This window comes from Harpia harpyja, chromosome 11, assembly GCF_026419915.1.
Source record: "Harpia harpyja isolate bHarHar1 chromosome 11, bHarHar1 primary haplotype, whole genome shotgun sequence".
Classification (NCBI taxonomy): Eukaryota; Metazoa; Chordata; class Aves; order Accipitriformes; family Accipitridae; genus Harpia; species Harpia harpyja.
Window position 1 is genome coordinate 20135881 of NC_068950.1, and position 22188 is coordinate 20158068.

Genomic DNA, 22188 nt, shown 5'->3' on the forward strand with positions numbered 1-22188 from the left:
GGCTTTCTTCCCCAAGCAAGGAGCAAGGCATGGGTTAGGAGAACTATCAACAAGCAGAAGCCGACTCTCACCTATCAGCTTTCATGATGCTCCTAAGATCTAGGCAGGGAGCAGACTGTGGGAAGGAAATAAGCAGTCTGGTCTATACAACCTACATTCTGTAAGGCTGCTGCTGGAAGCATAAAGGGTATTCCCTGGTATTTCTGATTAATTCTCTGTAGTACCTTACTTGGAGAAAACCCTCATCATGTCAACTATTTGGAGAAAAGAACTGTACAGCACAGGTAAACTTATTACAGTCTGATGATAGGTTATTGAAATAATCTTATTTCATCGACTGAAGTAAGTTTTTACTATTTTTATTAGCCTAGCAGAGTCAGCGTAACTGAGCGGGGAAAAAGCCGGAATTTGTTTTCACGTCATTCACATGGTTGTAGATCACCCATCATGGCAGAATCATTACCGTTGATGGTAGGAGCCAGAATGAGCCCAGCTTTATTCCTGTGCCAGGTCAAATGTGGGGTAAGAAGAAACATCTTTAGATTTGTAAAATGAGCAGCTCTGCTCTGGAAGTCATTGGAAATGTCACAATGCCATTTTTACAGTTATTTTTCAGAGCAGAACAGCCCCTTAATATCCTTTGCTATTTTCTATTTGTATTCAAAACACAGGATTTAACTAAAACTTCTAAAAGGATATTGCAAGAAACACATTTAATATGTGTCATAACATAAGGTACAAAAACATTAGGATGCAAAGACAATAAGGTTATCTGATGTGTCTTAGCTGGGAAAGACAAGAAAGCTCCTCACAAGGCCAACATTACTGCATGCATCAGTGAAAAGCAGTTGAATATTTAATGTGCATGGTAAATATAAGCAGAAAAGGGAGCCCAGATGACATATGACAGCATAACACTCTGCAGTATAGGAATCAGCTCAAGTATGGTATTCACATAACACATTTAGTATTCAGACTAACACATTTTGTCTGTACACCATCCTTTGTGTTGCAACGGCATTGTTTTCCTTTTTCTCACCTTCTGATATTTTCCCTGTAGACTCATATTCACATCACATGGGCATTTACTTCAGTCATTGCTCACTTTACAACACATTCATGCAATCCATGCCTGCGTTGTTCAGATACTAAATTTTACATCTTTTTTCTCATATGGTTCATGAGGCTTAATGTTCTTTTCTCTTTTATCTGTTTTTCCTGTCTTCAAATAATGCAGCAGGCTTAGCACTGAGGGAAGGTATTCTGAAAGTTGCTTTAGAACAATTAACTCATAAACATAAAAATAATACTCTACTTTTACTTTTCTTCCTTTTTTTTGTAAGAGCAGGAACAAACACTTCTGTCTTCCAGTTATCTCTGTAGATGAAAAGTATAACTCTGATCTCATCCTAAGGACTATCCAAACACGAATTAACATTTTGGTAATTCTGCTATTTCTGGCTATTGCTATGATCTAATGCCGAAACTTCGCATGTTTTCATTTACTTTACTTCTTAAAATACAACTGATGAGCAAACTATTTTGCTGCAAATACTGAAAAGTCTTTTGTTTGTATTTTGGTGTCTGTTTTCCACTGAAAATGGAAATAAAGCTATGTTCAGTGGTAAATTTTTTGAACTTTGTTTTTAAAAAAATACGGATATTTATCTAGAAAAGAGCAAACCAGCAGTGATACCCCAACAGCAGGCATTAGTCACCTGTGCGCTTCCACTTTTACACAGTAAGATGCTTTTTATTTGCTGGACAACTTGGCCAAACACTGGCTGAAACGAGACCATAGGTCTGTTTTAATTCCATAAATCCCAAATAGCTTAATTGATCAGAAGTTTCTAAAGAGAATTCCAACCTGACTTTCAAGCAGAAAAATATAGTCTGGGCGTTCACTTGAGTGCTTATGAAAAGGAAAAGAAACTCGGCAGAAGTTAAGGAGTTTATGCTGGAAAAGACAACTTACTAGCACTGAGTGCGTGGTGGCACCAATCTCTTGAGATTCAATGTTTGTCCTCTTCACTAAAACTGACAGAACTAAAACATGAGTGTGAGGCTTTACATGGAATTTATTGCCAGATAGGACCAAGGTGGCTTCAAAGGAAGCTCGTTCACCACCATTACAATTAGAAAGACCAAAAGTTACCCACACCTTAGATATGTTTTTATATAGATATAGATATGGTTTTATATATATATATATATGTGTGTGTGTGTGTATACATACATATAAAGGATGCCAGATAAAGGGTAAATATGGAGATTTCCCAGGTACTACAGATTAAGCACTTCAGAAAATCTACCCACATGTATTCAGGTGCCTGGATGGGAACAATGGTCCTCCATTACAACCACTACTTTATTTAGACAGTGATAGTGCTATAGCTCCTTAATAGTATTGGCATATTAGTTCAGCATAACAAATACATCTTGAAGACTACTGTAAATATCTTGGAAACTAATCATATGCTTAAGATTACTATCAAAGGTCTAGGAAATTATGATGTTTCCAGATAAAACAAGGCTGGCATGTTAATCTGCCTACATATCTCTTGATGAACTCTTCTTGCAAAGTACATTCTGGTGCAGAGTATTTTTCAGTTCCTGTTACGAAATTCCATTCCTAATAATGTCTGAAAAGAAATTGCACACTTTACTAGACTTATCAAATATTTTTCCACTAAAAAGCAATAAAAAGAATGCTTGTTTCTGAGAAGCTGAAAAATATTTTAGTTTCAAAAGATCAGGAACACTTATCTGCTTTCATACCGAGAGCCACTTAAATGAGAGGCAGAGCTTGTTACACAAATATCTGAGCTTTGTACCAAGCTAATTGTGCAGCAAATACAACAGTCCTTAAATTTATGCAAACAATATTTCATAGAACAGAATATTCACTTTTCAAGAAGAATAAGAGCACTGAAATAAAAAATGTGATACTGCTGTAATTCAGTGGAAAGGACAGGAGAATCAGCACCTTTACAAACCTTTGTAATTATTTAGCATGAGCAGATTTTGCACCACTGCAGACAACTTTGGTTGTTGGTGGACCGTGTGAAATGCTAGGGCTGGGATTCTGGAGATTCTCAAGCACATCAATAGTTTGGGGTCTAATTTATCCATTACTGAAATAAATAGAAATAGTTCCATTTCTGTCTGGTGCAGCACTGGTAACACTCACATGCTGTGCTCTTCTTATCCCCCAAGGGACAGGACCCTCTGTTCCCTCTTCTCCAAGCAGTAATCGTTTGTGGGTGAAATTAGAGGTGCAGTTGCTTTCCTGATTATCCTGTGACAAGACTTTTCCTCTGCCATTGACTTTTTGCCACTTACCCAGGAAAAGGATATGTGGTCTGAACACAGGAAGCCTGCCTGATGCCTGGGAGCTGCTAATCCTGGAACACAAAAAACCCCCTCAACCTGCTCACAATTAAGATCAATGAGGACATAGAAAGTAGGCATTGAGAGGGCCTGACAACATCACATCTTCCACATGGCTAATTTCGGTTTGTAGTCACAAACACCAAAGCCTAATGTTTGGTCCTCTTATCTGGGCTGACTTGAATACCTCCGTCAAAGGGCAGTGTAGGCATACATCTCCTCCACAGAGTTTATATAGTGATGTAACTGTTATCTTTTTTTATCCCAAAGCCTACCATTTTGTGAACCAATGCAGCATATTGCAAAGGAGAGTCACACAAGACACTGTGCTGTGTCTCACGGAAAATTCTGTTTGGTCCTTTCTTATTTTATTGTTTCCTTTAATCAAACACAAAACTCATTCAGGCCAAAAGAAAATACTTGGTTTCTATAGGTATGAAAATGTAACACATCCTTCATGGTAGACCTAAACCCACTAGTAAAAGGTGGTGTCTCTTTTCACTTTCAACAGGTTTGGAAGTTATTATCCCCATACAAACTCTCCCTGTCCTTTCAGTATGTGATATTGTCAGAGAACCTCAGTGGTTGCCGAGGGTCTCTCTGGAGAAGCCAGAGCAGAGCAGAGTCCCACAGAAAACCTCAGTGCTGTCAGTGTTACCTATCATTCCTGGAAGCCATCAAAAAAGGTGGTTTTGGCGGAGATGGTGGAGGCACAAAGTGATACTGAGGGAAATGAAATTGTACAAGTAGAAAAACTGTAAGTAAAATGGATTTGTAAAAATCATACAGATGGGGACAGTACTGAACACCTGGGCTGTATCTTAGCTCAGTAAGAACAACTTCATTATTTTAAGTGAATGCTTGTGGCACATCTGTAAGGTACAGAATTTTTATTATCTTGTCCTTTACTAGAAACTGAACAGAGAGAGACCACAATCTACCCCAGGATGTTTTAACCATGACACTTAAAAAACACAAAGCATTATTGGTATAACCTGCTACTAAGAAATAGTCGCCAAAATAGTGAAGTAAGTTCTCTAGATAGAGTTCGCATGGAAGCGATATTTCCCTTCAGTACTCAGCTTCCCCCCCATCCCCTGGAGAAGCACTCAGGCCTGATGCACAGGCTGGTTGGAGTGTAACTGACCTGGACCCTGGACCCCAAAACAACATATTTCACCTTGAGAAAGTTTTGCGTTGAAAATTCCTAGCTTGTGATCACTTTTTGTATCCTCTCCCAAAACCACTGATTAAAGAGGAAGCAGAAGTGTTCTTCCAGAAGAAATTGTTAATGTATGGCACTTCTGCCAAAATTCTATATAACTTTCTTGATTTCATGGTTACCTTACCAGTCTTGAAATAAGTATGAGATTGGGAATATTTTAAGGAAGCATGCAAGTATCAATCAGAAGTTACTCAGAGCCATAAAGAAGTATCTTGGAAATCACTGCTTAAATTATTAGTTGAATTAAATAGCAAACAAGCAAAGTGTCAGGTTTGTGGGACTTCAGAATGGGATTTTGGCAGAGGATGAACTATCTCCAAACATTGCAACACAACCGCAGCCAGGTGCTTTAACAAAAAGGGTCATCGTTTGGGTTTGAGGCAGTTACAGGTAATGAGAGTGAAGGAGCCAAATCCTTTCAATATCTGAGACTATTTAAAATCAAAGCAAGACCCTTCAGCAGTCTTCAATCTGTAATAATCCCACGGGGTGTGGAGCTGAGCCCTCAGGCACCAGCACAGTGGAGTGAGGACTGCACTCAAGGGTATTTGCCTGAGAGGAGTGACTGACCAGCCAGCCTGGGAAGGAGCATCTGTCCTGGTGCTCAGACAATAAATAACGGGTCAGTTGATGTGGAAATGGGAGTTTAGACTAAGTTCAGACTGTAACCCATAATAGGTACATATGAATAATTTATTACCAGTGTAAGTGCCATGTTCTTGCAGTTTAAACAACAGAGAATGCCATACTTCAAAAAAGAAATCTCGTACAGTAAAAATGTCTGATTGCAACAGGTCCATAAAAGACTATCCATCAGACTCAAGTTTTCTTGCTCAGGGCTTCATGCCTCAGTGTACTAGCAACTGTACAAACACCAAGCAAGTGACAGACTGCCAAAGATGGAGACCGAGGAGTAAATCCTAAGCCAGACCTTGCTAGTTCTCATTCTCAGTGGGAGTGTTAGAGCCTGGGCAAGGCTGCACTGCCCTGATATGACTACTAGGGACTGATGACAGATATTTGTGCAGGCAGTGTTGAGGAAGAGATTAAATTCAGTTACCATTTCCACCATGGGTTGCCTAACTGATCATAAAGCTAATCACGTCTCTATTTCATGCTTCAGTTTCCCTCTGACAAAAGGATATTGGTCTGCTTTAGAGCTGATCTCCAAACTGGATAAGGCATCAAGGATGGAGCCAAGAAGGAAGACCCGCTTAGGCTTCCCGTTCAACAGAGGACAACTCTGGTATCTGAGAAAGGCAGAATCAAAAGGGGGATTGTATCAGAAATAGCATACACCAGCAGATAAAGGTGGATTTTGACCTGACTCCATGCACTGTAGAAAATGCTACTTTCAGCCTGTATTGAGGAGACCCCAGATCTAAATTAATCATCTGGCTGGAAACAGCGTTGAGTTGCACTCATAGTCAATATGCCTTGCCTTGGAGGACCAGAGATAAATTCAGTGAGCTGAGCCAGCAGATTTTTTACCTATCTCTAAGAAGTATGATTGTCAAGAAAATCTTCTGAAACTGTAGGAAATCTTCTTAAAAGAAAGGCATTGACAAGGCCACCATTACTTCCTAGCATGTTAAAGTCTCTCTAATCTGAAGTACAATGTGTTTTCTGTTAGTTATCTTTAGGTGGCAGTAAGGTCTAATGCATTTGTAGAGACCTTTTTCTCATGTACTGTGCTGGCTGTAACATAGAAAGAGACTTCATAAACCACATGCATCTTCAGCAGATATCCAAAAAGCAATTATTAAAGTTGGCTTCATCCAGATCACATTCAAATGCAAACCTGTTGAATGCCAGCATTATTAATACAATGACAAGATACTATATTAGGTACACAGTACTTGATCCAAGAATCCCTGAGGACAGAGGTAAGGTTCACAGGTAGGGACACACTCATATGTTCCTATCAACAAGATGGAAGTACACTAAAAAAAAAAAAAGCCACAAGAAAAAATAACTCCACCAACAAATCTAAGGTCTAAATCAAGATTAGAACAGGGTTTCAAGAAGTAATTATTGACATAGAGGTTTATAGATACTTTTTTTTCCATTTACACTTTTCAAAGTCTTTCCTGAAGCTAAAACATAATCTTGTGTTCTGTCGCTAATCAACTTTCTACTAGAAAAAAAGCCAGGAGGATAAAAACATGCTCAAATTTTTTATCAAGGAATATAATTAGCTAAGTAATGCAACAGTGTCATGTAGCGTGCTAAGGCAAGTATTATGTAGCCAATAAAGGTCTATCTTATACCATTAGTATTTACAGTTGGAAGCACGAGATGGCTGCAATTGAAGTGCTGCACCCAACAAAGGCTAGCTGTTGACTTGATACCTTGTTGTCTGACAGTGTGAAACAGTCAAATAGCTACTTACTTCATCACCACTTGGCAGCATAATTTTAATGCTAGGTAGCAACACATGGCTGTTTTGCAGGAGCTTAGCACCAAGTAGGGAGAAGAATTTCATGGAATAGTTTTGAGATTGTAGGCTTAGCTTATTAGCAGAGAAGTAGAGATGGAAAGTGTCTGGCACTTACGAAATAAAACAGGAATCTTAACTCCGTCTCTGCTGTACTGTATACCGCTGATCCACCTATTATGCACCACTGGACAGAGCAGTTTCTTACTCCTACAGAAAGTGGGAAGAGGCAAGACTGACAGTTTCAGCACAGGTTGCACCAATTCTTACGGAGAACCAGGACCTCGGGGAGAGAGAGGACCCTGCTTCACATTGTCACAGTCAAGGACCAGAGCCCACAGAAGGTGGCTGCATCTGTATGTGATGCTATTCTTCGATGGGTACTTAGTGCTGTTCTCAAAGATCTGATTACAGAAGTAAAAGAACATCTACCACTAGCATCATTAATTAAGGAAGAGATCTTTACCCTCAACTGTTGTGTGCTGGAAAGTGGAGTTTTGAGCAACCAGTTCTGTGCCCACAATTCAGGTTGTGCAACTCCATTAAAGTTAATTGAAACTGATAATGCAGAACACAGGCGAGTCATGTCTGGTGAAAACAATGCACGTGGAAACATATTAGTGAAGAGAAACAATGTGCAGATATTCACTTAGATGGGCTTTGTGCTTCCAGATTGCAAATACCTCAGCAAAATTTATCTTTTTTTTCCCCTAACACAGAAAAAATTGGAACAGAGAGGGAGAGATAATATGTGCAAAATTCAGATCAGAAGTTTGCATTAGAAATGGTTTAGTTTCACCCTTGACATAGCTGTTAATAGCCTACATTATCATTTCCTGCCCCTTTCTCTTATCCAAACGCTGTCGTTCCCATCAGCCCCATCTTGACTGTTATAACGTCATCCTTCACATGCTGGTCTGTTCAACACCTATGCAATCAATGAAGAAAGCAATTTTGAAATTCATTCTTCTTTCTCATCATTCACTCTGTCTACTGAATCTCTCTTCACCTCTTTTCCTCAGGAACTGTCCTGCCCTCATCTTCAGCACTGTAGCATCTTTTCCTATTCTTCTCCTGCTTTTGGGTTTAACCTACTGACCCCCTCCCACCCCCTTCACTCTCCCATGACAACAGGAGCAGACTTCCTCAAAAGGCCACTACTGTGTGTTCTTCCAAATCCCTCTTCAGGACTCATTTCTACTGTGGCAACTACACGGATGCATAAACTCAAGCCAGCTATATGCAGGGCAATGACAGAAAGTTACTGTTTTCAGCAATAATCTTTTAATTTTAAATATCATCCATTCCTTCCTGCAAGATGCTTGCCTGATAAGGCTTTTTATCCACCACCAAGATTTATTCATATAGAATCTGCTGTCTCAAAGCTGTAATGCAGTTATCCCCTATGGAGAAACACCACCTGATACACTGCACTGTTATCCATGTACAAAAATAATTTTATATGATACCCCAAAGCATTTCCCAAACTGGAAAGGGATGTTACACCCCAGAGACTGACACCTTTACTAAAACATTTGTCTAGTCTGCGATTTAGCAACTATGGGACAAACTCCTCCTCGGCATGGTTTGCCTGGATTTGCACCAGCTATAGATTTTCCCTCCTATCCTTTCAGATTGCAGCAGATGGTGAAGTTCCTACACCAGAGGCTGTCGATAGAATTTTAAAAGGCATCTCATAACAACACATTGGAGCTGCACATTTAATCTGTGCTGCAGCACTAAGATGATCTTAAAAAGAGCTGGAGCACACTTACAAAATTAGCCCCGGCAGTTGCTGCAGAAACGCTATCAAGAAATCTTCTCAAAGCCCACAGCTTAATGAGAGCTTACCTCCCAAACTGCCAGCCAAATCACTTCTGTGTGTATAACCAACACTCTGCTGTCTAAGAGAAAAGGCATTTAATACTCTGTCCTGTGAGATACTGATCCAGGAAACTATGTGATGGAGATTTTAAGGGGCTACTTGAGTACTTCTGGCTTTTTGGGGTCCATCACTGAGGTCACGTGACGTATAGTGGCCAAAACCACAAATATTTCTTCTGCCTAAGACAGACCATCCCAGACCTACTAAAAACCACTGTTTTCATGGCTGGACCACTTCCATTAAACAGTTAATATAAGTCAGCCATCAATACTACAGTTAGGTAAAGAAATTATAGTTACTGTATGTAGCCTGTTCTTTAAAGAATAATTCCTAAAAGTGAGCTTCTGAGTTTGAAAAGTTACTCAGCCAAAAGGCTAATATTGTAAATAGAGGGCTACTTGAGCTGAACATTACTGCAAGTGCTAGCATTGAGTAGGGGGCAAATTGTTTTGATTTAAACACAGCACTGTCTCCGAGTGATCCCGACATGGTCCTGCGGCCTAATGTGCAGAAGGGGAGGTCTGTGTATGCTGATCTGACTCAAGATCAAGACTAATGTGAATAACACTTGTTTAACCAAAGTCTGCTTTACAATTTAGTTGCAACACTTTAGAGAGCTCCATCTCCAATTTCTTGCTCCACTATAATTAGAACAAACTTCCTTGTTAACTTCTGCAGTGTCACAACAGTGTGACTTCACGGATCAGGAGGGAGGCTGTCAGAATTTTTTAATGAGGCACTTTCCTTGCAAGCCCAGCTAAATCCTAGACTTCAATCATCTCCATCTTCTTCATTTTCTCACAGGACACCACAGATGTAATTCTTCCTTGACAGTAAAGATTGCATTTTTCTGATCTATAACTGGTCAAGCCAGATGATCAATTTATCATTATAGCTGCTAACACTAATTCTCTCTACATTTCTGCTTTGATTTCAAGAAGAACTGTCAGACAACTGAAAGTTGACATTTTCCAGGGAGGAATTCATTCAAACTGTCACATTTCAACTAAGACAAACTATTCAAACTATATTTTATAAAAAACCTTATTTAGCTAGAGGTAGTAGTGAATGCAATTTCTTCAGAGACATTTTAAGAAAGTATTCAGACAATAATATCCACCAGAAAATAGAGAAATAAAAAAAAGATTACTGACAAACATTCTTCTTCAAGGTGAGCTGCCTATATATATATTATACCGTGGGTCTTCTGGACACATCAGAAGTAGTCACCAAAATTTTGTCTTCAGCAACGTCCATAGACGTACATACAGGACTCGGGGCCTCATTCAGGCCCTCCAACAATGGGATTGTCTGTTCCTGCAGATATCAGGAAAACAACTTGGAGGCTGATGGCAGAAATAGCAACGGCAATGATGAAAATTCAAGATTACCTACAACTCTATATGTAGTGTAGATAGATTTTCAGAGGACTACAGAGACAGGTGAGGGATGACAGGATAGCCTCCTCCCGGTGGACATGATGTCAGTGGGAGAAGTTCCCAAGACGTGGAGAGAAAAGCAGTCATGCTTACCTTGGGGGGTTACCTGGCATACAGAAGGCAAAGCTACCTGTGACCAGAGCCGATGTGTTGCAACTACAGGCCAGCCTGAACTGGAGCTACAGGCTGGCTGATTGCAGGGCGAAGCAGTCACATCTTTAGGCCATGGAGATCTTCATCAGGTATTCAAGGCTCCAAGTCTGAATCTGGTCCTCCTACAAACTGGTCTTGTTCTTATTCATTAAGGAAGCAAAACTAGAGAGAAACCCTGCAGCAGTCTTTCTAGGTCCATTTTTTTCCTCTAGCTTTCTACTTCTCAATTTCAGAGAATTCACTTTTCTTACCAGATAATCCTGAAGCTTGTTAGGCACCAGGTTTAAAGCACAGCAAATATTGCGCCTTTCAGGAATTAATTCTTTCACACGTAGAGACAAGAATGGCTATGCAATGTGACTGCCATAGAAAATGCACTTTTGAAGCCCACAAGATAAACTGAAGAGTTGTAAGGTGTGCAGAAGGAAAAGGAGTTGGTGGCCTCACTGGTGCTAAACAGTCGAAAATCAGCTAAGGTGCACCTGCAGACACTAAGTGCTGCCTCTATTGTTGCCACAGGTACCAAAGTAGAAAGGAATAAATTATTCAAGTACCTGAATGGTAACTGTGTATAGGCACACTCAACATAGATGAGTGCCCACATGGACAACAGCATGAAGCTGGAAACCAGGATAAAGCATAGAGAGGATAAAACAGTTAAAGGAAATAGGTGATGCATATAGAATCTTAAAAATAGTTTGCCATTTCCAGTGGCCTGTGCAGTGTTTGGCTCAGCTGGACATGAATCTGCTCTTTTTAAATGAGTCCAAAATGGATTATTGGTTCAACTCAGCAGCCCAACATCTAGGTTAACACAGGCCTTGAGACCTGGTGGCTGGTGTTTAGCACAAGCTGAGCAGCTACTTTTTACACATGATGTGAGGGAAAGCAATAGATGCTTGCTTATGAAGGTGAAGAAAAAAAAAAATCACGGAAAAAGGGACTTCATGTGCCACTCATTTAAGGTACTTCTATTGGAACAAAGTCAATCTATAGATTTATGGCCACTTTACTGCTGTTGAAAATAAACTGTAGTCCCACAAACTGGGGTTATCAATGCATCTCATTATAACAGATTGGTGTATGACTGACTGGATTTCTTCTTGAACTACTGGAATTCTTACTTGAATTCAGCCTTTAACAGAAAAAAATTCCGATGAGATGGTTGTAAATCCTCGATGAAATAACCTCAGTGTATCTATGGGCTTTTTAATCAAGTTAATGGCTTTTCTTTGGCTGCTTGGTATTATCCCTGTATGCCCCCAAAACTTTCAAAGTAATTCTGAGATGGATTAGGACCACTCAAGCCAATCATCCCTCATTACTATAGCAAATGGTTTTGATTTGGGGGCAGTAAATCTGGATGGCGTGGATCAGATGTTCTTACTGTGAATGAAATGATAACCTTGTGAATGGTGTCAGGACTCAGGATCCGGAGACTTCACTGGCGAAAGCTCCTGTGGACACAAGCAGCTGCAGAATTCCCAGAAAGCCCCACGTGTGGCAGAGAAGGGAATTCTCTGGAGTTTGGCAGTCCCTGTGTTTTAAAGCTTGCGTTGACGTCTCTTGTCTTGCGAAGCATCCAGAATCAGCCACGAATCTATGCAAGAGTGCTGAAATGAAGGCTGATTAATTCTTAAAGCCCAGCAACAGAGGCATGCTTCTGCTTTCAGAGCACACTACACCTTTCACATCCCAAAGACACATACATTTCATGCAAGCCACACTTGCTTGTGCAAAGCTCGTGCCTGGGTAGCAGCGTCACAAGGAAGGTCACGCTACTTCTCTCACACCTACAGCAATTTCTCTGCTGCCACCACAGCTCGCTCTTCTCTCTCCCTGATCCAGCTCAGCCCTTGGTGTCTGTGGCCATAATTCTCATCTCCTGTATCAACATAAAGCAGGATTAGATCAGCAAAATCATGCTGATGTAAGACACACAAGAGGAAGAGGCCTTGTGTATTTTGCTGGCTCCCTTGTGCTATTCCATTTGCCTTTGGCATTTGGCACACATGGAAACGTTCATACACAGCAAATCCCTAATGTTCCCCTCTTACAAAATGACGGTTTGGAAGACGGCTTGTTTAAAGATAAGCATACATATACTGGATTGATAAATGCTGCTGAGCTTTGACTTGTGAACTGGGCCCTCCTTATCCAAACAGTTCACCTACAAAGCAGATCAAGGAACCAAGGTGGAACAATCAATCTATTTCAATAACCAAATGAGAAGTAAAACCAAGCCCTACAATGAAGTTTCACTCTATCCAATGATTTATTTTATCTAATCTAAACATTTTAAATTGTTCTTATTTAATAATTTTAAAAAACTAAAAAATTAACGAGCTTTGAAATGAAACCACAAGTGAAGAGCCAAAAGACCTTGTTTTAAAACAAGACAAAAAAAGATTTTTTTCTGCATTTCCTTCTGTCTTTGCAGATGAAGCTATTCTCTACATGAAAACTAAATGCAAGAATATTTTCTTTTTCTTCCTTTATTTTTAAATTTTACCAAAATAAATTTGTCTTGCTCCAGCTGACACCCAAAGACATATAAATAGACCATGCTACATAAAATATCTTAGTGAGAAGCAGATTGGCCTTCTAATGTTAGCAGACTTCATTTTGTTGGTATTACCATGGCACACGACATCATCTTGCCATCAGCATCCATTATCATTAAGAATACAGCTTTTACTGACAGCTACTATGTATTAGGGGCAGGGGAACTCTCACAACTGTTCTGTCACTGACTACATTTTAAACAGGCTCATAAGATAATGCAAGTTGGAAGAGGCCTCAGGAGGTCTCCCAGTCCAACCTCCTGCTCAAAGTGTAATGACAATCTCAAAGGTATTGCCCAGGCAGTAAATTAACCCTCCTTCAGTTACCCTACATGTATTTAGTTATTCATAAGCAGCACTGAAGTTACATTCAGAGATAGCTGTGATCACCATGTGGTATTTATCAGCAAGAATTATTTCTGAAAGGCTATCACATTGTGTGGGGGTCTCATAGGCTTCCTTGACAACAAAGGTCTTTAGCAAAAAAATTCAGTAACTTGTTTCTCTTCATAAATTTCCAGCTGTCCTGTAGCTTTTTTTTTGATTGGGCTGAGACAAAATGAAGTTTGCCTCGCTTTGTCCTTTCCTTTCCAGAGCTTTCCCCTTCTGCTTTGGAAGCTCTAGGCCACAGAACACCTCTTGCGTGGGACTCTGCCATGGCTTTGTGATAAATGCACCAAAAAATTATATATTCATAGCAAGTGGCCATCTCACAAGCAGTCAGTTCAACAACCAGATATCTTAACAAGCTAACACGGGGAAGTGAATAGCAGCCTGTGTGATATGAAGCTGAAAAGTGATGTTGCAGCGTGGTGGTCTAATCAAGGAGACATCAGCTGTGAATTGCTTACCACCCAGCGCCTTAGGACGCCCACAGACTCGCAGCCATGGGTGATCCGCTACGTGGCTGTGAACACTGAGATAAGCAGCCACACGCATGAGCAGTCCCACAGCTGTCAGAGGGGCTCTGCTCTTTGAAACATTGGAGAGGTTCATAGCCTAGATCCATCTATGGTGGAAGCAACAGGCAAGGACTTACAGAAGAGCCTGAAGCAGTGATATGGGACCTTTACGTTCAAACTGCTTTTTTAAAGCCCACTCCCTACCATTATGCAAAATACACAGTAGGGTCAGTAACAGAAAACATCTTTTTCTGCTGCCTCAGCAGCACTATGTTTCTAAAAATGCTGCTCAGTCCTTTTTCTTTTCAGGAACATCAGTTACAATTATTTCAGTCTATCATCATCACCAAATCCTGGAATTAACAGATTCAGAGACGACAGGGGACAGAACTTTTCAGTTGGTTTGGGTTTTTTTCCAGATCAGCCAGTTGATTTTCCAAATTAATTTAACTGTTCAGCCATTAATTACTAAAGAAGCAGCTGATTTTGATGGGACCAGACTGCAGAGCCTTCTGGCAACTCTTGTTATCAGTTCAGTGCTACTGCTAAGGGGGCTACCTATAGTGTAAACTTAGGCAGTGATCTGTGGGCTGATAAACCAGGGGACAGCACTTGAACAGTAGATTTTTTTTTGAACAATAGAATCCACCCCAAAAGATGACATAAAGGCAATTTTTCTTCATATTTAGAAATTAGAAGCAACATAAAGACAGAAATAAAGTTAGCTTATGTAGCTGATCATGGTAAAAAACCCAGCTCTCTAGATTTTAATCAGTGGGGTAACATTTTTTACATAATGGCTCAAGAGGAAGAGTTTTGTCCAACACAGATATGGGCAATTTTCAGTAGTTTGTTCAAGTCACTGGTTGACCAAACCAAATCCAATGAATGAATAATAGTTATTAAAAAGAAACATTGGAAGAAAATGTGTAGTGGATTGCTATGGTGTGCTATGGGTAAGGTTTCTGTAAGAAGTAACTATTGCAGAACAAAAAAAAAAGCCCTGTTATGAAGAGTTTAACTTGAGAATGAGGTTTAGATACGTGACTGCATTTTAACAAATTACAGGGTTCTTTTCTCCCCAATTCCTTTGCATAAAATTTTTCTTTAATTTTATTTCTTAATGTGAAGGATATCATAAATGAAAATGTCTGCATAGATGTAGACATACTTACAACAGGAATGTAAAGAGTATGGACTGGAAAATTGGAGAATAAGTTCAGAAATTTCACATATTCACAGGCAATACCATCCATTTGCCTATGGCAGTGAATTTCTTTCACAAATGTCCTGTTCAACCCTAGGATCAGAGTTAACTTAGACTATCTTGGTCCTCAGTTTCCCAGGGAAGACAATGAAAATAAAAGACAGCTTCCAAGAATAAAAATTCCATTAAAAATTTGCAGCCTCTCTGAGAGCAGAGAAACAAGGGTCATATAGTCTAACACAGTACAGAGAAAAGCTAAGATCTCAAATATATCTGTAACACCATCTAAAGATGAAATGACCTTCCCAATTCAATACAATTTAATGGACCAGCATGTTTCATGCCACCTTGTTTTAGGGTTGGAGTCATGTGGTCCGTTGCCTGGACTAGATTATTTCTATTGGAAAAAAGGGTTTTAAAATCATAGGAACCATATATTTAGCCATCAAGGACAGAGGAAAATGTCCCAGCTGGTCATGCATCCCCTAGAGAGAATCCCTGAGCCAAACTTGCTTTTATTATTATAGTAGGACCTTTTATATCAGCATGGAAGTGGAGACAGAAAAAAAGAGGAAGGATTGTTTTAACAATCTCCCTCTGGCATTGTTGTTCTTCTGCAAAGGCATAAGTCCAAGCAATGTACACACAGCAACACCATCCACTTACAGTACATCCATCGCTGAATGCAAAATCCTCATCGTTCTCAGGACTGTAATTGTACTTCCTTAGAAATGACGAGTAAGCAGGTCACTAAAATATCCTGTAAGATGCAGTATCTAACTGGGAAATGGGCTTTGACCTGCTGTTTTCCGTTTCTAAGTATTTTGGGATTTGGAAGTTCAGCCTCAAGCACACATACATCTATGGCAGTTCAGCTGTCACTCGTAATACAAATCAAAAGATGATGGAAGGCAGAATCTGCCCAGAAGTTCAATTCCTGCTAGGGTCACTCTGTCCGTAGTGACCACTTTTCCACACTAACCACATCACTTCATTGGCTTATCTCACCATAAGAATTTCTTACACATAAAAGCACATATGTAGATGTATATAGAATGTTAATCTACCAACTATAAAATTTCTCTGGTCTAAAGCTTTTCAGCTGGCAGATTTGTTTATGCGCACTGTGCCTTCTGACATTATCACATTTCCCACTGCCACAAGAAAACAGAAAAAAAAATCAGAGCATCCTTACATTCATCCTATACTGTACTACTTGTGTTTCTGCCAATGAAGCTACAAAGCCTGTATGTAGAAGAAGAGCTGGATTAATATTTTAAAACATATTTGTGACAATATACTGATTAATTTCTCACTGAATAGATTTCAGTTGCACTCTTGTGCAGCCTCTACACACTTATTTAATGCAAACACACTGGTAGAAAAGTTTACTGGCAGGAATGCCCATAGAAATAGTGCATTTTACAAAAATATTTACAGTAAGCAAATTTTCTATATGTAAGTACAAGTATTCACATAAGCTTGACTGCTCCAGCAAAAGAAACAGAAATGTGACTGAATATATATCCAGTCAAAATAGCTCGTGTTTAACTTGCAGTAACAAAGGCTAGCAATAACAAGTTCACTACCAAACTAGGGATAATGAATTATTATTAAAGTGATTAAACAAATAATTGCTGAATTGCTACTACAGTCTACAGGCATATTAACTCACAGGTTATTTTCAAGCAGAAAGGAACCTGTCAAATGAAATGGGTCATTTTGTAAAATTCATCCAGCTCTGCCTTGTATATTAAATGTCCAGCACCATGTATGTAATTTTCTGAAGAGTCCAAAGAACAAAATCTGGAGGGGCTAATGTACTTCTCTGCCAATAAACAGTGCTTCAGCAGTAGCTCGTCTATGCAAAGCCCTATCCATAGAATGGTTTTTATTTGCCTTCCATGGTAGCTCAAGTGTATCTCAGTATTCTCTTGACATAAATTATATTGCGATTATTTCAATCCTTCCAGTTGACAACTGACTTGATCTCGAACATATTCACCTCCATTGGCTCAGTAACGCTGGCCTTGTTATTGATCCTCTTCTTGGCAGTTGTGGTTTCAGTCATCGCTGCCAATAAACGGGCGACTCAAGGGACCTACAGCCCCAGCCGGCAGGAGAAGGAGGGATCCCGGGTAGAGATGTGGAACATGGTGCAGCCACCGCCAATGGAAAGACTGATTTAGAAGAAAGCGCTCCTCCATCCTGGAAGATGGCTGAAAGGAGACAGTGTACATATGTTAGATATATTAATTTTCATTCTGATACCAGGAATACTCATTATAAAGATTACAATGACTTTGGGCTTTCAATATTTTCCTTTTAAGTTCAATAACATTGAAACTCTCTTAGGATTTAAGTGAACCAATGCCATTTATAATTGTTTTGGACCAATCGGTCCAAGGACAATTTTTATTTGCAGTGGAAACTCTAGCCTTGATAATCAGCAGTAGGCATTACAGACAGTAATGGCTCCTGGGATATATGTAAGTGCCTGTCTCGGATGCAACATGAATAACAGTTTCTCATCTGTGCTTTCCTTTGACTGCCTAGCAATCATTGCTGCAGAAGGTGATGCAGACAAATCAAATAAGCCTGTAAAATAAAGACATTGTAATTCTGTTATCAAAGGGTTTAGTACTAGAGCTGTGTCTTAGCATATCTACTTTCATCTGTTAATCACGGATTAAAAGGAAGCTGTGCAAAAACTCTCCAAAATAAATGCTTCAAATTTAATTGGTTTTCTTTCCTTCAGTTCTCTCCGAGAAGATTTTACCTGCTGCCCCCCCACCTTCAACTGAAAAGAATTTCAGCTTCCACAAAAGCACATATTTCTCTGAGTATAAAAGACTGTGTCCTAAAATATCCAGTGGGCACAATCTGACCTCTTAGGAGACACGGAGTCTCAACATCCTAAACAATTTCTGTGCATACACACCACTGCCATTTTCTTATTACAATATTACCCGATGGTCCATTTTAGAAAACCATTGCTTCTCACATTGCAAACATACATTGGCTGCCAAAAAGCATGCTCAAAAACGTTTCCTGAAACTCATGGAAAATACCAGGAAAGAGGCAGAAGTGGCCTACAGGTAAAGCACTGGCTTGCAATTAATTACGACAGACTTGGTGCTTCTCCTGGAGCTCAGACTTCTCATATGATCACAGGCAAATAAATTTTTATGCCCCAATTTTCCTCTTTTAAAGCAGGGATAATCCCATTTAACTATCTCATAAACCTCAGCAGCAAAAGGATTGCAACTGTTTGTTGAAAAAGGAACAAACACATAAAATGTAATGGAATAACAGGAGAAGTTTGGAAGAAAACTTGTAATGAAATAGACATTTGAAAATCTTCAAGATATTTAATGATCATTCTTGTAGTAGGAAAGGATGTGCCAAAAATACACCCAGGTCAAAGAGGTTTTTTGAAACGTAGAGGCAAATCTTAGCAGTAACTCATCCAGTTAATTTTCATATATAGTCAAGAAATTAAAGCATAAACATTGCTCCCACACAAATGGAATCCCCAATAAAGAGGCAACGGAGTAGAAAGTCCATGATGGCAGTTCTTTCTTCCTGCAGTTCAGCTTATACGTTCCCGCAGTTGGGAAACATCTCAGATATACGCATCAAACCGCAGATAATTATTGCAGGAGTTGCATAATAGAGTACACATATTAAGTATCCATCCTTTTAATTAATGATCAATTCATAATTCATTTTGAATGAACCCCTTAAGGGATTACTAAAGATCAATGTCACTCACATTTATTTTTGTTTTAGATGATTACAGTAACTATGATAGTAAGCACATTCACGATTTTTTTGCAGTCCTCACCGATATCTTTCAAAACAAGGCACTACAGAAAATGTGAGTGGATGGTAGGACTCAAGTTGAGTTAAAAGAGCAGAATGTAGTCACAACAAAAATGGACAACAGATTTTATTCTAGCCCAATTTACAGCTTTACTACTGAAGCTTATTATTTTGAAGGCAATCGTTGTTGTACAGCTGCAGTCTAAATCCAGAGAGTTCAAATGGCAACTAAGGAAAGAATGGAAAAATAATGCCAAAAATATGATGGGAGATAAGAGATAGCAGAGATTCAGGGTAGATCTTTTCGAATCACGGCATTATGTAATTACAGATGTAATAGCTTTTAACTGAAACACTTGGTTTAGCTCAGCATTTGCCCTATGAGACACTGCTAAGGCATAATAAAGAATACCATAAAGTTTGTTAGGTGTGATCATTTCTAGAAAGATACATAAATATTGGAAAACAGAAGAAATTGACTCAAAGAGTGTACAGTTTGAGGTAGCAAACACTCAGCAAATGAGACAGCAAACAGCGTGTGAAGATGAAAGACCACAAGTGAAGCAGGAGTGATTTGTGCAGATTCTTACAGACATTGCTTTAGCCTCACCCCAAAAAGCTGCGAGAGACCCAAAGGCAAGGCCATCTCTGCCTAGAAAGTGGCAAAGCAAGGCAAAGACACAGGAACCTGCGATCGAGAGGGCAAGTAATAACTAAGTGGAGAAGAAGAGCTGTAAGGCTGCAGGCTGGGAAAGGCTGGGGGTCAGAGAGCTCTGAAAACCAGGGGGAATCCAGAAGCACGACTTGGGGCACAAGTAGCAAAAGCAGCATTGAACTGGTAAAGCGGATGCAAAGAAGGTGCTTCCACACACCTGCTTTATGTTCTTGGATTTCTGGTCAATGAGCTAAATGGAGAAATAAAATTGATAGAGATCTCAGTGAATAGCAGAGATGGAGAAAGAAAACCAGAAAGTCAGTCATTTCAGAAATAGCAGTGGAATGGTTATAACAAAGACCGTACTTTGAAGTTCGCCCTTCTTTGAGCAGGACATTGGACTAGATGACATCAGCAGGTCCCTTCCAGGCTAAATTATTATATGATTCAAAGAAAAAGGACAGAAGAGAGAAAGCAGCTGAAGATGGAGGCAGTTTACATGGAGAACTAACTTGAAGGAAAGCATTATTGTTCATGGTGAAAGACAGAGCAAGAACAAGGAAGTGGCTGGAAGGTAAGTCTGCTCTTCTCAGTGGTTTGACTTTCTGGATGAAATTTTGGAGACAGTAGAAAAACAATCTGTGCAGAGGTAATAAAACATTCAAGAAAGTGTTGCCACACAGAGAATCTATAGGGCTGAGCAAGATACCCAGGAACATGTACAGAGGAAGGAAGATGTGGAGAATATGAAAGCCTGAAGAGTTTTCGTACAGACCAAAGAGAGCTCTGGAGGAATATGCTCCTGAAGAATTAAAAAGACACCCATAAAAGCACAACAAAGGGAAAATCTCAGAGTGAAATATGAGCGTGGCTTGTAGAAGGTAAGTCAAGGAGAGAGAAGGCAGGGGAAAAATCTTTAACATCAGAGTAAGTTGTGATTGCTATCAGTCTCAGTGGAGAGGAAGCAATAAAAATAAGAGTGGTAAAAGCTCACGCAAAAGTGAGAGAAGAAAAGGAAATGGAAGTGGGTGGCACTTGGGGAAGGTGGAGGCAAAAGTGGGATTGCAGCAAGGGTGAAGCTGGGCTTTCATGGTAGTGAGGCCGTAGGAAAAGGAGGGAGGGTGATGGTGAGTCAGGAATGAGAATTACCTACTGAAGCAGATCTGTGTAAGATAACTTAGAGGGAGCATGTTTTATTGCAAATAGAGATTAAAATGTGAAATATTCAAAATTCTATTTACGATCTTGTAAGAAACAAACAAGAAAAGGCCCAAAAGGCACAAGTGTCAGTTCTAAATACACTTTCTGAAAAGCTGAATTAACAAAGCAACAGCCAAAGAAGACAGGGAGGCAGATGCTGCAGCTGGAAAAGCTCAATGGCAGCCTGGAGAAGCACAAAAACTCCCAAAGCTGTTGCTATATTAACATGCTATAGTTACCGTGAAATGCATGGTTAGGAAGACCGACCCTTCCGGGTCACATCTCAACCAGGGAACAACAGTTAAAACAAAAGAGAATACATTATAAAGAGTGTCTAATACCATCTTTGCTGAAATTTAAACCACAGATTAAGACTGATATAGCAGATGTCAAGCTATTTACTGCTTCTCAGCCCAGAGGTATAATAAAATGTGTGCAGAAGCACAGACATTCAGGGAGGAGCAATAATGTCTAAGAGGTGTGGAAAGCATTCGTGCTGCTATAAGGAAAAAAATACTGAGACTGTCTTCTGGTTTCCCAAAAAGCACTGATAACCTCCATTAATATGGAGGTATCACCACACAGAAGACTTAAAATATTTCAAAATTACATTTGTTTAATCTATCTCACTATTTGATGCAAAAGCTGGAAGTAAAATAATTTACTCATGATGACTTGCAACCTATCCATTAAAGAAAAAGATGCACAATATACTCCCAAATCTTATGCATTTAAACTCTGTCTTCATGTCTAACAGCCTTCTCCCAAGAAAGAGAAAGTGCTAAGTTAGAGCACATGATCTGCTCTGCACCAAATCCTTCTGAAGATATTCCGAAGCAGGGGAAGGACGAAGCAACTTACTCCCCTTTCCCAGTCTGTTCCCTTTTCCCTTGGGAAGAGGTGACGTCCAGCCTGTGAAGCAGTGAGGAGTACCTTCAGAGTCCCAGGAATATTTACACTAGGCAGAATACAAATATTGCAGCTGGAATTTGGCCAGCTCAAAATGATCATAGTGTATCACTGCATTATGTGCCTTCTCCATTTTATGTAAAATTAAGTGTCCCTTCTCTGTGTGTACATAGTATGTTTATAGCTTAGATGGTGTATCCATTTTACTATTTTGCTGTGTACAGGATCAAAATGACCAATAAATAAGGATTATATTGAGCCACATGCAACCTATATTTTTTTGCTTTACGGGATTATTTCATCATGCATTTACAAAGGAAATTATCCCCAGGCCAGAACTATATTTGCGGTTTAAAAAGTCAGATTTGCCATTTGGAATCAAGTGATCAAGAGACAT

At 39.6% G+C, this 22188-nt stretch overlaps 1 protein-coding gene across 2 annotated transcripts in view; it reads left to right on the forward strand.

The window, feature by feature from the left end:
* Nucleotides 1-22049, forward strand: part of CRB1 (crumbs cell polarity complex component 1) — a 114691-nt gene extending 92642 nt beyond the window's left edge. Inside the window, exon 12 of one of the 2 annotated variants that reach the window (XM_052800877.1) lies at nt 17176-22049. In XM_052800877.1, the coding sequence (XP_052656837.1) occupies nt 17176-17391 (216 nt within the window). In that variant the 3' untranslated portion in view covers nt 17392-22049. The remainder of the gene's footprint in view (nt 1-17175) is intronic. The other variant, XM_052800879.1, reaches the window with a different exon arrangement.
* The last annotated feature ends 139 nt before the right edge of the window (nt 22050-22188 follow it).